Source organism: Pangasianodon hypophthalmus, chromosome 9 (assembly GCF_027358585.1).
Source record: "Pangasianodon hypophthalmus isolate fPanHyp1 chromosome 9, fPanHyp1.pri, whole genome shotgun sequence".
Taxonomy (NCBI): Eukaryota; Metazoa; Chordata; class Actinopteri; order Siluriformes; family Pangasiidae; genus Pangasianodon; species Pangasianodon hypophthalmus.
The window spans coordinates 12,820,340-12,837,181 of NC_069718.1; the positions used below are offsets into that span (position 1 = coordinate 12,820,340).

The 16,842-nt window shown below is 37.7% G+C and overlaps 1 protein-coding gene across 2 annotated transcripts in view; it reads left to right on the forward strand.

Annotated features, from left to right (window-relative positions):
- Positions 1 to 16,842, forward strand: part of abca1b (ATP-binding cassette, sub-family A (ABC1), member 1B) — a 33,369-nt gene continuing 16,527 nt past the window's right edge. For both annotated transcript variants that reach the window (XM_053236764.1, XM_026919978.3), the window contains exons 1-12: positions 1 to 213; positions 3,060 to 3,167; positions 4,339 to 4,432; positions 6,683 to 6,824; positions 6,962 to 7,077; positions 10,922 to 11,043; positions 12,000 to 12,191; positions 13,535 to 13,624; positions 15,375 to 15,615; positions 16,104 to 16,243; positions 16,380 to 16,496; positions 16,645 to 16,839. In XM_053236764.1, the coding sequence (XP_053092739.1) occupies positions 3,102 to 3,167; positions 4,339 to 4,432; positions 6,683 to 6,824; positions 6,962 to 7,077; positions 10,922 to 11,043; positions 12,000 to 12,191; positions 13,535 to 13,624; positions 15,375 to 15,615; positions 16,104 to 16,243; positions 16,380 to 16,496; positions 16,645 to 16,839 (1,515 nt within the window). In that variant the 5' untranslated portion in view covers positions 1 to 213; positions 3,060 to 3,101. The remainder of the gene's footprint in view (positions 214 to 3,059; positions 3,168 to 4,338; positions 4,433 to 6,682; positions 6,825 to 6,961; positions 7,078 to 10,921; positions 11,044 to 11,999; positions 12,192 to 13,534; positions 13,625 to 15,374; positions 15,616 to 16,103; positions 16,244 to 16,379; positions 16,497 to 16,644; positions 16,840 to 16,842) is intronic.

The following is a 16,842-nucleotide window of genomic DNA, read 5'->3' on the forward strand; positions in this document are numbered from 1 at the left end:
TCATTCCTCGTGACCGAAGGTAACCTCTGCGCTGTGCGTCCTGGCTGCGCTATAAAGCCGCTAGTGAGCGGAACAGATGCTCTTTGCCAATGAGACACACTCACGTTAACAACACACACCGAGCAGGAGTGACTGAAACCGAGTTTAAACCGAGTTTACACGGAAACACAGCGAAAGCCAGAGACCAAACCATCAGGTGTGTCTGGGAAAAAGGTAAAGCATGGTCGTTTTTTTTCCTCTCATGTTTCCCATAAAGCGTGGCGAGTAATAAACGCGAAGAGTCTTTATACTGATAATCTAATCATCTTTTAGTTGATTAATGGCTGGATAACTTTGTTATTCAAATGATTTTGAAGTACTTACTTACTCCAAAACGAGAACGTGCCATCGTTTGTGTTGTTTTATTGTTTGGAGAAAAAAATCAGCTTTATGACATCTTAACACAAGCTTTTTTTGGAGGAAAATGAATGAACAAACAGAGTTTGTCACTTAACAGACAAATATTTGTTATTCATTACACAGCAGCAGTGTGTTTTTATTCAGAATGGAAGAACAATGCAGTAATGTTGTTACTTAATACACCAAGGAATCTCCTGAAGCCACAAACTGGTTGAACTCAACTGTACCGGTTTATATTAGAGTGAGATGTGTGTGAAGGAAAGTTATTATCCTACTGACTTCTCAACACTTTTTCGAGAAGTCATCCCAGATGTAGAAGTATAAATACAGACTGATTTCATCAGACGCTGGATCACCAGTTTTACTTAGAGTGGAACAATACCAAAAATGAACCTTTATGTGCTTTATGAATTTATGATTCATTTTCTCTTTTGAACATGAAGAAAGAAGCATTTACATTTTTGATATCTGCTCTACCCCCCTTCATATTTACACACAGGTTATGTTCAGGTCATTTTGATGGTGAAGTGGTGAAACATCAATTGATGCCAACTTTTTTTTTGAACATAAGTAAAACAAATAGGTGAACTCACTCTCTGTTACGTTTCCTCTGTGTCTTATTTGCGCTCGTACCTGATTACACATACCTGGTGGACGGAACATCCCCAGGTATGAAAAGTGGTTTTGTGTTTCAATATGACTTTGTAGGGATTGCTATAGCGAGCAGACCACATGGGTTAAGTGGAGTCTATGTGCTATATAGGGTTATTGCTGCTATACTCTTTCTTTTCTTTATAACACTTAAAAATGGATTTCTGTCTGATCAGTCAGTGGAAACACTTTGTTGCAGCACTTGTGTCACTCTGGTCCTTTACCAGATCTATGCTTAGATTATTTTATGCTTGAGAAATGAATGCATGTGAATGTATCAATAGTACAGATGTATAGAAAATGCATATAAATATATATATTTTTAAACTAGGTTTTGTTATGTTATAATGCTGTTGTTCTCAAAGTGGGGTCTACAATATACATGTATGATAGAAAATACTGAATCTACATCACAGTGTTCTGATTTTGTATTCTGTAGATGATAAGTTTAGGAATAAATGGCTCCAGTAAATAAATATGATTGCACATATTTGCCTGATGTGTATAACATGTGAATAGTCCAGTTATATTCATAAGATTAGGGAGTTCTTGGCTGCAAAAAGTTATATAGAGTACTATGTCTCGTCAAGACCTCTTTACGATGTTAGAGTAAGTAAATGACTGTCTGTCTCTGTGTGATTATATTAGGTGTACATCTTACAGACAGTCTAAGTCAATAACAGGAATAGTAAGCTCTCACACAATCATCCCATTGTAACTAGTTAGTAAAGCTGTGTGAAACAGTGTAGGTTATAAATTTGGTACATTGTGTGTTTCAGTAATTAGTCATATACAAAATTACACTTTATGTTAAATTGTTTTCCCAGCAATATAAGATTTTATTATGTATTTGAGTCTGCTATTATAATTCATACATTTTTAAAACATATCCACTCAAGTAGATTTTATTGACATCCCATTTATATGCACATATATGAAGTAGGATGAAATATAATAGGACCATAGACAATACATGACAATACTGGAGCACAATGCAAAACAGTTCTTTACATGTGCAGTGCACGTATTGGGGAAAAAAATGCAATAAATTACAGAAAATTCATCAGTGCTTCATAATACAATAAAAAAAAAACAGGACAGTGTGGGTCACAAGACAATACACTAACTATGCAGAACAACAGAAACGTGTGGACGTGTGGTGTGATATAAATATATCAAAACATTTAAAGACATTTTTATTATACAGAATATTTAGCACAATATTTTATTTGACTAAGGTTTAATAGTCAAGTGAAAACTCTTAAAGAGTTTATACTTACGTCGAAGAAGAGGAAATCAGGCATCTGGTAAAGAAAAAAAATAATAATGTGGTTACTGATGCAGAACTAATCGTGATACTGATGAACCAGGAAAGGAGAACATGTTATGGCATGTCAGAATCATATTATAGCAGCCTTAATATGTGAGAGAAGGCTGCATCTATAGTTAATTTGGACTAGCATATTTATGATTTTTCAGTGAAGTATTTAGTTTTGATACTTCTTTTTTTCTACTGAAGTAAAATATAAATGTCACAGATTAGCTCATTCTGAGTGACTCAATTCTGATTGAATCAGTGACGATTTCTCTGGACTTTGAACAAAGATGGCTAGAACCGAAAATCACACATCCTCAACACATAGGAATAGATTCATTAGCATGGAACAATAGCAGCCCACTTTTTGATGGCAGCGCTTTGATCAAATGCAGCCGTTGCTGTGCAGCTCCCTGCCGTGACTGGGCAGGGACGTGGAGCTGTGAGGATGACTCTCCACCTACAATAAGGTCCTTAATTACCAGGAATTCTGGGAATTCTGGGATGGGTGCCTCTAAAACTGGGATGTAGACAGGATACAACGAGACAGAACCAGAGAGGAGGACGTTGAAGACGTGAGCAGGAGGATTTCAGATAGGCTGCTGCACTTTGGCCTGGACTTTTGAGCTGCTCTGTTGGTTGCACTTGGATGCCTCTTATTTACTCGTCCTGCTCTCGTCTTGTGTCATTGCAGTTGAGAGCTGCAGAGAGCAGCGTGAGGAGGACCTGAGTGAAGATGTCTGTCTCCACTCAGCTGGGCCTGCTGCTGTGGAAGAACTTCACTTATAGGAGACGACAAACGGTAAGCTTGGACTAGAAACTGTATTAATGTAAATTTAGACATGATGGTGCATGTAAATGACATTTTTATAGGTCAATAAAGTACTGTAACTGAGTGCTGGGACAACATAGAGAGACAGGCTACACTATTTACAATGTATTGCTCATCATATGTTCAGATATTTTGTTTTGTTTATTGTGCTGTAAATCTTTACACCATATTTATGACAGTAGTTTTAGTGTGGTCACAGATGGCATTGTTAACCTTTATATTAATCTACACTTGAGACTCTTGGCTTGGAAATCTGTCATCTGTTGACAAAAAGTGCACAATCTTGCTGACTCAAGGATTATCAGTTTTTGGTTACAGCAAAGTTAGCTTATGAGGCTCTCGAAGAAGCAGGGCTCCAGGCATAGCAGCTGCAGATGTTCATGATAACTCTCTGTCCTCAATTAATCTAACGGGCCTTCAGTTTTAATCCCTTAAACTTCTGGCTTATTATTCATTATTTCATCTTAATGCATATTCAATAAATACTGTAAATTCTTCAGTAGCTACAATGAAACTATGCTTCTTGAAATGCTTCTTTAATCGCTTAACCGTCTATGATGTATCCTGGCCGTTTAAGTGATTACACATAGCCAATTCCAAGAAACACAATTTTTATTCTTTCATGGGCTTGAGGGTTGTATACAGTGCTACTGTAATCCACTGATAACTTGTCAAAATCCAAGATGCTTCCACTTAAGTAAAAACAAACCATACTGCAAGAATAGGCAAGCAGTCAGATCAGTACCTCACATGGTCAGTATTGACCAGTATTGAATGTGCACCAACATTACTGGATGTCTCAGTGCTAGCTCCGCATACATGCTTTCTATATCTGGAAATGTATTATTTATGCATGACTGATGATGTTTTAATAATACATGCTGTGAATAAAAGGCAGCCAATGATAGCATTGTGGAACAGCTATAGAGTGCTGCAGCAGACGTTTTGTCTGCGGGATAGGTGTGCTAATCTCCTGCCTTCCTGAAAGCTCTATTAGCAAGGGACAAGCACTAGTCTTTAAAGAGGGGGGATGAGGGACAATGTCCTCACTTACATGAAAATGCTGATCTTTGTCTTCTCCTGATTTTTTTCCCTCTCTCTCTATCTCTCTCTGCTCTTTCCACATGTCTGTATTACACAGTTCCAGCTGCTAATTGAGATCGTGTGGCCCCTCTTTATCTTCTTCATCCTGATTGCTGTGAGATTGAGCTACCCCCCATATGAACAACATGAGTGTAAGTCAAATTTATTTTCAGTGGTGAAAATACTATGAGACAGACCGATGCATATAAATGAATGTTAGATGCTCTTTTAAAAACACTTTTTTTCCCTCAATTCTTGATATGACAGTAGAAAACAAACTGGCTACCGTGAGCAAAAAAAACAAAATCATATTAATCATTTAATAAACCTTGGTGATGGTTCAACACTTCCACTCCTCACTAAAGATAAGATCATATGAAGGTGAGAATGCACATTTGACTGGATTTCACAGGGGTTTTTTTTCCACTGCTGCATTTATGATGTGCCTTTATCAGTCATTATCAGTAATAAGAAGGAGCATATAGTGGCAATGCTCTCTTAATCAGAGGGTAAGCTGTATCTTCTGGCCAACTTATGTAGTGTCGACAGAGAAATATAGCAGAAAAACAGAAATAAGAGTGATTAAAAACAGATTTCAATAGACACATGCACTGTAATGCCATTAGGTTCAGTGTAACTGTTCTTTCATAGGTGCAGTGGTGGTCCTTAAGATCCAGTTATGTATTTTAATGATTTTTTTCTTCGTGATTATATTTCTCTAACTAAATGTATGAAAAATGTATTCTTGAAAATCCCTTGAAAGTATCCTTGAAAGGAAGGATTTGTACCATAAAACCCTAGTTTAATGAAATATGAGATGCTGATATTCAGAGTCATTCGTTCCTATCCATTACCTCAAAACAAACGACTGAATGAAAGCAAAGAATTGGCATTGGCTTTATTTATTTTATTGCAGGTAAGAAAGCTTAACAGTGTGCCAAGAAATGGCTCATCAGCACTTAATCAGTAACCAGTAAATTTATTATGTGTTACCTGCAATTATAACATCAGTATTGCAGCATGGAATTTATTAGCCCTCAATGCTCTTCTAACCTCCTTGTCAAAGTCTGTGTAAATGATATTCCTGAGTACTCTTGGCATGTTATCAGTGGCACTGGTGTAAACAGATTTATGTAATATAAGACACATTTAATGACCTGTAGTGCACCTGGGCTGGTGCACTTACTGTATGACTTATTTCTAGTTGAATAGTGTTACAGAAGTTCACACTGAACAAGCCACTTGGTGCTCATTGAGCATCCATTCACGTTTCAAGATAGCATTTTTTCACTACTTATAAACAACTTGTTTGACTCACTAGCAATATTCAGTATATTAGCAGATTAATACACTTGCACCACTATTATTGATTGCAGACAAATTACACATTTCCCATCACATGGCATGGGCTTATTATAGTTCTCCCATTGTACTGTTCTCCAGTGTTTTGTTTTGGCTCTGGGTTCAGGCTCCCTATTTGAAGGAGGAAGTGCTTGCTGTGCTGTGTCTCAGTTCTGCATAACGTCCAGGCCAGGTTGAAGACAGTGGAATAGTTTTGCTGTGAATCATGCAGGATGTGTGTCCAGGCATGTTGCAACTGTATAAGAAACAAGGAGACAAGTTCCTCTTTTCAGGGGCCAGTTTTGAAGAGGTGCTCAATTTTTTTAAACAGAAAAACAAGCAGGCAAACTAAATAAAAATACAGATTGATACATCCAACATTAAGGTTATTCTTAAACTTAGTTTTAGAGATGGTGGTTAATATGACACATGTGATCGTTTGCTAGTTGAATGCATACAGTGTATTTACTTATGGTAGTTGTACACTAGTTCATTGGATGTTATCTTATCTGTGCTGTGCTTAGCGAAGGGCCAGTTGGCAGTCTTAAGGTTGACTGATAGCAGACCTACTTATTTGACTTGTCACACAAGTAAACTTGTTATCCTTCATTGGGGCATCAGCCTTAGACCAAAGGTCCTACATTGTGCTTAGGCAATCGTTCTCCCTTGAATAATGTCTTTCTATACTAGGTTCCTCTATGAAAGGAGATTCAAAGGTGCTGATGTTTGCTAGCACCTGTCCTAGGCTCCAGATAAGATGATCACAGGGTCCACAGCTGCTATCTGAGCCATGTCCTTTTAGAAATCTGAAACTTACATGACTTATAAAATGGTATAGATGGCACCTAATCTCTCCTTTAGTTTATCTAAGCAATTATTTTCAGTATTTGTTTGAAAATTCTTAGAAAAACTGAGGAGCTGCAGCAGGATCTGAGGATCTGTTTTCTAAATTGCCAGCCTTTCTTTTTTTGTTTGTTCCCAGTCTTTCTTATTGTGGGAACTGTATTCTCCACAGTTAGGCATTAATTACATCTTCCTCTTTCTCTCTTTGTTGGTCTCAGGTCACTTTCCCAACAAAGCCATGCCCTCAGCAGGCACTCTGCCATGGATCCAGGGCATTGTGTGTAACGCCAATAACCCATGTTTCCGTCACCCTACCCCAGGAGAATCCCCTGGAGTAGTCGGCAACTTCAATGATTCCATGTAAGTTTAAACCTGCATCTCTGCACATGGTAGCAGCACAGTGGTAATTCCAGTATGGTTGTAAACTAAGTTGTAATCCACAGTTGAAGTGACAGCCTTGATAGTATGAGCCTAATGTCTCACTTTTACTTTCTCAGAATATCACGACTTTTTTCGGATGCCAAGAAAATCCTCCTGTACAGTCAAAATGACAAGAGTCTGGATGGGTTCAAAGAGTTAATCAATGCAGTGAAAGCCATGCAGAACAGTTCAGGTGAGTTGAAAGTGGGTGTGTTGAAAAAACTCCTAACGTGTGCTTAAAGCGTAATGTAACCTTAGGGATTATTTTCAATTGCTTTGTTCAGGCAAGTGTTTCGTGTGAATGTCTAATAAATGTCTAGCATCAGATATGTAAATCCATGTGTATTTGTCGTGGGCTGTAAGATGCCATTTGTATGGAGCAAAATTTTCCATGAAAGAGGATGTGGGCGATTGGGAGTTCTGAGAGTTGAGAACTTTTGGGCGAGCTGAGGCAAGTTAGTGACAGAGTTTGTGTGGGTGAGGACTGGAGGAAGATATACATGTACACGCATATACATGCCGTTCCATTCAGGCCTCACACGACACCAAGCTTCCCTTCCTTCTGTTGAGTAACAGACTTCTCTTAACTTCTCTTTGCACAGAAATGACAAATTACACTAGCATTTTACACCAGATTCTAAAAGTTGATGTCCAAGAACTGTTAAGTTAAGTTTGACAAGTAAAGACAAATGTGACTCGTTATATTTCCCAAACAAGAACAAATCAATCATTTATTCTTATACATCAGGTGTTCACTATTTAGGATTTAGGCGACTGGATATTGACCTCCTTCTATCATGTGTGCCAAAAATGTGTTAACAACACTGTTAAATTGATGTATTACACTGATGGATTACATGAAGTTTTTATTTATCTGTTTCTTAAGGGCTTACTTTAACAGCAGTTTGGTGGCCAGACCTTAAGTTTTCATTATATCTTGTTTGTCAGTTTTGGAATCAAAGTGATCTCAAATTATCTTCTCATTCCGCAAGGTACCTAGCAGGATAAAAAAGCTATTTTAAAATGCAATTAGACTTATATTAGCATCATTATTCACTTTATATTAGCATCATTCACTTTTGCCATGCTATGACTCAGATTTAGACATAAGTTTGCTAGTCATCACTGGCTCTATACGGTGTGCATATTTGTTACGTCAAAGATACATACTAGAGACTCAGCATTACTGCATTAATGCACTGATAAAGCACTGCTGTCTTAAGGATGCTGGCTATATTATATCATCAACATAGTCATTATCTCATCTTACCTCATCTTTATGACTTTACACTTCCATCCTGTCTAACAGCATGTTTACTCTTGACAAATAATTGGCACTGTTACAGCTGACTAATTACAAATGGTCAGCTTTGGTGCTGAGTTTGGGATTGGAACAGGCAAAAGTTCTATCAAGCATATTTAAGTAAAAAAAAAAACTAGAAAGGCTATTTAATATAATTACAGCTTCAAACATATGCTTCTCGGCCTCTGTAAGAACATGGGTGCTTTGAACATGCTTTCCAGGTATTGTGGAGCGTCTCTATGTTTACTCCTGCTGCGCTGACATTTAATTTCGTCTATATTATTTTCTCCTTATAAACAGATAAAGGACTTGAAAGTCCTGTGGGTCACTGGGTTTGTGATTATTGGCTTTAGCTGCTTAGAGACTTCCGCTTAAACTCATTCACACCAGCATCACAGGAGGACTGTGGAGTCTTTTTTTCCCAACTCATTGTACAACTTGCCATATTTTTGTGATGGTTTTAAATGAACAGTCCTCAATTTGATTAAATCACTTTGCCACATATTATCTAGGTAGAATGATTTAACTTCCACAGGGGAATAATTCGGAATAATACGTTAGGTGCTGAGTGATTATATGTAGCTGCATGGAGATGTGTCCATATATTGATTATGGACTATTCTTATCTTATGAAACTGTGAACTGGACTCTGTAGTCTTGTTGAGCTGTTAAACACACAGATAATGTTTACGCGTACAATAATTCAACCAGTGCGCTTACATGAACTTTAGTAATCTAGTAATTTGAAAACTCTGGAATTCTTTTTTATACATGAAGTCTAGGGTTTACTTATTACATGGCAATAATCACACCGAATAGGATACTTTACTTTACTTCAAACATCAGAGTTAATTAGTGATGAATATTTGTTAGCTGTTCTTCTTTAAGCCATGAAAGGTGTGTTTACTGCTTGTGCTAACGGGATTACTGGTCTAATATTCTGGCGCCTTTATTGGATTTTTGTAATAATATGACTTAAATACACTATGAAATATCAAAGTGTTTTGTTTATGACAATTTGTGTATTCTGGTAACTGACAAATCAGATAATGATAAGTTAGAACATAACACAACAGTGTTCTCTCACCTACAGTCTTATGTCCTGTTATTTATGTTTATTTTTTTATGGTTCATTTGGTGCATTGTTAGAATTGATCCATTTATTAAGTAGCAACACCAGACTCTCACAAATTCTGTATATATTTCTGATTATTAGTTTTTTTAGACAATATTTGTTGGTAGTGGTAGCGTTCATCGCCTGAGCAAATGTCTTTTCTCATTGATACCACAGTTCCCATTTAACACCTCACCAGGTTTACACTTTATCCATTTTTGTCCGTGAGAGTGCTTCCAGTATGGAAAGGCTTTAAAAATTCAGGAATCTGTCGCCTGCTGGAGCTTTTTGTCCCCTCCATCAGAATGGAGAGTGGATACACTTCCAGCCTTTGTTCCCTTGAGGGGCCAGACAGCAGAATGGGGGCATTCAAGCCAGACAGTCAGGCTACTACTTAGAGTGGACTTTTTAAACAGGCCTTTGGAGGGAAGGTGTGAATGGCAACACCTTCTGAAGCAAGGTGTGACTCCTGAGAGTGTGACTTTACGGGGTATTTCTCATTCGTCATTATCACAAGAAGCGTTTGTCCAATCATGTGAACTAACAGGCTTTTATATATATATATATATATATATATATATATATATATATATATATATATATATATATATATATATATAACCAAAACATACTGTGCTGAAAATAGAGAATGTCAGGCTTTGATCATAGTCATGATTACATATGAGTAATAAATGTGCTGTACAGAGCAAAATACATGTCATAGTCATATATATATATTTATTACTCATATGTAATAATGAGTCTGATCAAAGCCTGGCATTCTCTATTTTCAGCACAGTATGTTTTGGACTGGCTTTACTCTGTGTGATCTTTGCAGGAAGATCACTAAGGCGAGGTCAAAAAATGTATACAAATATCCAAATATATATTCCACCATTTGGGTGAAATATATTTCTGATTTCTTAAGTATGTTATAATCAGAAGGACCCAGTTTGGCCACAGTGATATCCGACAGGTTTACTCAGGATGCCAAACATATTGGTCCATTTGTACGGTTATACTTTAAAAAAAGGCTCTTCAAGAGTTTTTTAAATGTGTTTTTTGTTGTTGTTTTAGATTTTTAGATTTAAAATTTTCCCCTAAGAGTATGCTTACTGTTTGAACATTTAAATGACTGAGGACATTTAAATATTCCAAGCCTTACGTGGTAAATTATGTAAAAGGACACCATTTTCTACACCATTCTAAAATTTTTGGTCTCACCAAGGTTCATGGCAGATGAAATGTTCCTGTGGCTTGGCCTACATTTGCTGTGTACTGCCAGGCTTTACCTGCTGGGGCATGCACTTGAACTTTTAAAGGATAACGAAACCTAATCCAGGAAACAGAAGCACACAAAGGTCCTACACCTCACTGAGTTCCTAAGCATTCAGCAAGTGTCTACATGTGTAAAAACATAGGTCTAGGGACATGGATGACAGGAATCCCGTTGAAAGGGGTAAATTATGGAAAAAGGGATATAATTAATATAAAATTAAACTTCCTGAATTAATCTAAGGATGGGTACTTGGGTCAGTTTATTTTAAAAAATCACATCTGGTCAAATTTCAGGAAATTCATGAGGCATTTACTAAAGCATGTTAATTCTGTTCTTCTCAGGTTTCAAGCTTAAAGAGTTCCTAAATGACAACGAAACCCTGTCTGCATTCCTCATGCAAAATGCTTCCCTCTCAGATAATGTTGTACAGGATATTCTGATGGCAGAAGTGAACCTGGAAAAGGTGAGCGATGAGACAACTAGACTAAACAGACAACTCTAAACAGTTTTACACATAATGTTTTGCAATTTATTCTCTATAATATGTGCTACAACTGGATAATTGTTCATTTAACTGACACACTGTGTAATGAAATGCAACATTATTGGTATTTTTCTCTTCAAGTAGTATATATCTTTCATGTTCAAACAGTATTTAAGACGTGTTCACTGTTTTTATGGGGCATTACCATAACAACTCTGAATTCAGTTATAGTGAGTATTTAGTTATGATAAAATATGCAGCAAATGGCCATTCACAGTGTGGCAAAGAGGGCTGACAAATTAAAGGGAAAACCCAACATAAAATGTCTTAATAAGCTGTTTGCCCTTCACAAGCTGCCAGACGAGCTTCAACATGCCTTTGTATAGACTCTACAAATCTCCGGAACTGTACTGGAGGGATGAACACCACTAAAGATATTCCTTCAGTTGGTGTTTTGCTCCAAAATCTCTCATTGGAGTTCAACTGGGTTGAGATCTGGTGGCTGTGAAGGCCAAAGCGTATGATTTACATCATTTTCATTCTCGTCAAACCATTCAGTGAGTCCTCCTGTTTGGTTGATGGGGATGAAGTCATCCTGGATGATACCACTCCCATCAGGATAGAAACACTTCATCATAGGATAAAAGTGATCAGTGATTCTTCCCTCTAAGGGGACAAGTTGAATGAAAACACCTGCAAAATAAATGTCCCCCACAGCATAACAGAGTCACCAGCTTTTTGCTTGAATTTGGCACCCATTTCTGTATACTATATAATATTATACAGTATTTCTTTCCCCTTTTATAGATTATTAATGATGTTCAACTCTTTATATGAATCTGCCACAGCATCACACATACTCACTCTGTCACTCCTGGAGAATCACATATTTTGAGTCACACCACCAGCTTTTCTTTGCTTTTATCTGATTTCAGGTGCTAACACGAGGCTATGGGGTACATCTGAGGACCATGTGCAACACTTCCACCTTGGAGCAATTTGTGAGATTCCCAAACAGTGAAGTAGCAAACCTCACCCACAACTTCATCTGCAGTTCATCTCCACACTGGCTGAACCAAGCTGAGAAACACTTCCTGGCCAACCTGGACTTCTTCAGACCTCTAAGAGTAAGGCAATTCAGCTAACAATAAGTTTAACTGAGAAAAGGAATATCTTGGAAAGCAATAGCTCTTGTCAACTTTGTGTGTTTGGAAACAGAAGTGTAGGATCTTTGTATAGCACCACAAAAGATCATTGTTAAATGGCAGAGTGAGCATCACGGTGAATACTATCTCTACCTTTTAAAGTGATTTACACTTTTAAGAAAGATGAGCGTTTGGAAAACAGTCCTGATCAAAGGCATTATGGCTAGGTGTTGACAGGGAGTTGTAAAGTGCTTTTTCACCAAAAGGTGTTTTGTCGCAATCAATATTTGTGGAATTACACATATTACGGATATTGTATACAATTACAACTGTAGCAGATACATCTTGACCATCCCTGGAATCCTGAGCAGACTTCTCCATTAAAAAAAGTGAACTAGATCGTTTTTTTTTTCCATTTTCATTTGTTTGTGTATATAAAGGGAAGAAAATGCACTGTTATATAGTTCAAGGTTAACAGATAGAACAGGGTGAAGAGGTTATGATCTCCTCTTATCATGAAACTTTAATATTCCTCTATACTTCTCACTGAACACAGCTGTTTCTGAGAAACCACACCAAGTGACTCGACCACTGATGTGCACTTTGTACAGAACCAGAGAAAGAGTACAAAGAGAGAGGTACAAAGAAAGAGAGAGGGTTGGAATGGGGGCAAGGCCTTTCAGAGCAAGCAGAGGACTAGACATGTTTTGGCTTGAATTCTTTACACACCTACCTTAACATGTAGCCTGGAGATGCAGTTTGGAGATTATAGCATGCCACGGCAGCTTTAGTTTTCTTTGTCGGTTCATTATAAAGCCATGAGCATTATATTCTTTCCATCATCGAAAGCTGAACATGACTCATCATCACTAGGATTTTTGGACAAACATTTTCTCACAGGCAAAGAAAAAAATGAAATAGACATAAATGAGTGACTTTGCAGTGGAATTTCTATCAAACCTTACAGTGTGAATATGAATGAAAGGCATCACATCTGTTATACAACATTTATGGTTTAATGTCTTGTAGGGTTTTTATTAAGATATTAATCTATGTTTTGCTTTTACAGCCTCATCATTTAGATAGTGAAAGAAAAAAACTAAATGAGCTAGGAAAACTTGCTAGCTCTCACATGCATCATATAAATGGGGATAAGTGTATCTTGTCTTAATAATCTTGATAAATGTATCTTAATTTTAAAACAATAAAGGGGATGTAAAGTTTTGCATTCAACTAATTGTGTACTCTGAGTTCTAAGCAAAATAGAGTTGATTTGGTTAGATTTGAATACTTTGCCTTACTGTATATGCTCTTTTGTTTTGCAGTCAGACGTAAGATCTGAGAGAAACGACACCCGGCATGTCGCCAAAGCCACAGACAACCTCTTGGAAAGCCTGAGTTCTGTAGCTGTGGAGGTAATAGCTCTGTTTGGTATAATTACAAACTATTTCAAATACTTTGATGCTGCAACAACAGAAAGCTTGCACACACAGAGCCATGCAGTGTCATGATATTATGGTAATGTCAATCAGCTTCTTCAGGTATGTTCAGGTGTGTGTGTGTGTGTGTGTGTGTGTCTGAGACTAAACACATTTTCACTTATTTGATCTACTTAGTGTAAATGATCTTGTGTGCATATATGTTTGCCTTGGCCTGAATAAAAGGGCAGTTCCTTTAACCAGACTGAAAACAATAAACTGTTTTGATCTCAGACATACAGTGGCAGTGATGTATGGAATAAAACTTCAATAGAGGCCTTTCCTGCTTTTGCTTGTAGTCTTGTTTCCACAATACTCTCTTTTCCTCAATGTCTACTTCCCTTTGAAGTCTCAGAGTCAGATAAAGTATTATGGACAGACATTATTACCTTTTTATTGGTCATTTTGAGGATTGATTATGTGTTAGGATAATTTTCTAGAAAAGTTCGAGTCTCTCTGTAACGATGCCAGGAATGTCTGAGCCACTGGGGGCAGCACTGAAAATGTCACATTGTGTCTGGATATAACTCATGCTGTGTACCTTCAGGGGCATTTGGGGGAAGAGTTGTTTCAACTCTCTGCTGGACAGATATACAACCAGGCACAGCTGAACAAGCACAGAGACAAAGAGCCAGAGAAAGAGAGAGTAGCTGAGGATTCCTAAACCAAGGATGCAACTCGTTAGCATTTTCAGAGTGTACTTTTACTTGGGAATCTGTGATCTGTGGGCTTAAACAAAAGCTCCTCTGTCTTCTCTCATTCATTGAACACAGGACCAATGTGGCTGCAGAATTTCATTCCAGCAAAATACAAGTATTAGTTGTTTAATCACCAAGATGAAGCGATTAAATGAGTGGAGTGAGGTGTTGGGTGGAATAAAAAGTGTTTTTGCACTTTCAGGGTTGTTTTCTTGCCTTTTTTGAGACTTTCTTTCTCTACATCTGTTTGTTCAGCATGACTGTCTTGTTCTGGAATAGTCCAAGAACTGTTTTCCTGTTTCCCTTCCTTCTTGTATGCCCTCCTCTGCTGGTGCACTTTTGCAAAATTACAAAATTGGAAGCATGTGACAGGTTGGCTTGCTGATGTGGCTCTCTGAGTCAAAGCTAACACTTCATCTGCACCACACCTCTCTGCTCTGGATTTTAAAGGGAATGACCGATAGTTACTTTTCACTCCTCTCCTGTTTGCCTCAACTCATGACACATTTTCTCGTTGACTCAGGAGTTTATAAGGAAAACATGGAAACAGGGACTGAAGGAATATTTGTAGTTGGGTCAAAGTGTATGAGCATCGCCTGACGTTTGTAGCTTTTTCTGCAGCCATAATTTGTTTTGTATTGAGTGTATCCTGTGAGGGTTTGCGATATCAAATATCAGAACAAGCTTTTTGAGGTGGTGTATTTACTTGGCACGTTTACTTTGGCAGACCTCAGGGCTGTCACTCCCCTTAATATGTTATTGCATATTAAATCTTAGACTATAACAACAGAAGAGATAAACAGAACCTTACCTTTTAATTAGACATGTTCTAGATAAAAACAGACATAAACAAATCACAAGAACACTGGGATTTTTTAACTTGATATAGCTGTTTAAAATGAATTCTCTTGCTTTAGTTCTCATATATCCTGGCTCAGTTTAATTAGCATTGGTTTCATTGCCTCTAACACCCTATAATCTTTTCTCAGTTGGCCAGCATGCGGAGCTGGAGTGATCTCCGCAATGAGATCCTCTTCCTGACCCAGAATGCCACTGGTTCACCCAGTCAGATGTACCAGGCTGTGTCAAGAATAGTGTGTGGACATCCTGAAGGTGGTGGCCTCAAAATCAAGTCTCTTAACTGGTATGAGGACAGCAACTTCAAAGCAATGTTTGGCAACTACAACAGCAGTGATGAGGAACCTGTTTCAGTCTACGACAACACAACCAGTAAGCACTCTCTCCATTTAGTCTAATACATGCTGTCTCTTTCTGAAATAAATCCGGTTTGGTAACATAAGGTTTATAAATCTTGCTATGCAGAACATGTTACTACAGTGGTTTGTGTAAGGAATAAAACATGATGGGACTTGCTGTTATAGATATAGTTATACTGTTATAAATAATCAATATAGTTACATTTAATGTTATGGAACGTCTGTGAAACAAGTTAGTTATAGTCACAGCTATAAGCAGTCATTTCCTCACTTTATACAAAAAAAAATTAAGCTGATAACAGAGAAACTCAAATCGCAACCTCCCTCACCCTTAGACTTTCCCAGGTGGAAAACCTAAAGTTTTTTAACTTTAGCTTTAAAGTAGCTTTAAATCATTCTGTTACAATGTGCTGACACTGGAGGCTCCTTCAATAAATGTTAAATAAACATTGTTAAATAATATTTTATATGTATAATAATATTTAATATTTTTTCTTGCAGCTCCCTACTGTAACAATCTAATGAAGAACATTGAGACTAGCCCCATCTCACGGATGATCTGGAGAGCACTGAAGCCTCTGCTCATGGGGAAGATCCTGTACACACCTCACACCCTTGCCACACAAAAGATCATCCAAGAGGTAAACACCTTTATCTCTGAATGCAACATAGAAAAAGAAAGCTATTGATTTATGTGTTATAATATTTTCCCTCAGCTGCAGTGGAAAGTGAAGAAGGTGAACAATTTCTCTCTGCATACTATTCTCTGTGATTTAGGTCAACAGGACATTTCAGGAGCTGGGAATTCTCAGAGATCTGGGCGGGATGTGGGAAGAGACCAGGCCCAAGGTGTGGAACTTCATGGAGAACAGTGAAGAGGTGGACCTAGTGCGGGTATGTTGGGCCTTTTGCTCATTGCTACCCTCCAGTGGTGGGCACATCACCAGCTCATCTCTAGAAACAAATTTGCATACAGTAAGCAGATACAATGTGGATGTTTGTTGAGGTGTAACCTGTGACTGTTTGCTTTCTTTGTTTACAGATGTTACTACAGAACAACATCACAGCCTATTTCTTCAGTGCCCAGCTGAGTGGTACTCAGTGGAGTGTGCAGGATCTTAGCAGTTTCCTGACCAAGCATTCTGAGGACACTCGTCCACCTGGGACAGCTTTCACATGGAGAAATGTCTTCAATGAAACCGATCAAGCTATTATGAGCATATCCCGCTTCATGGAGGTC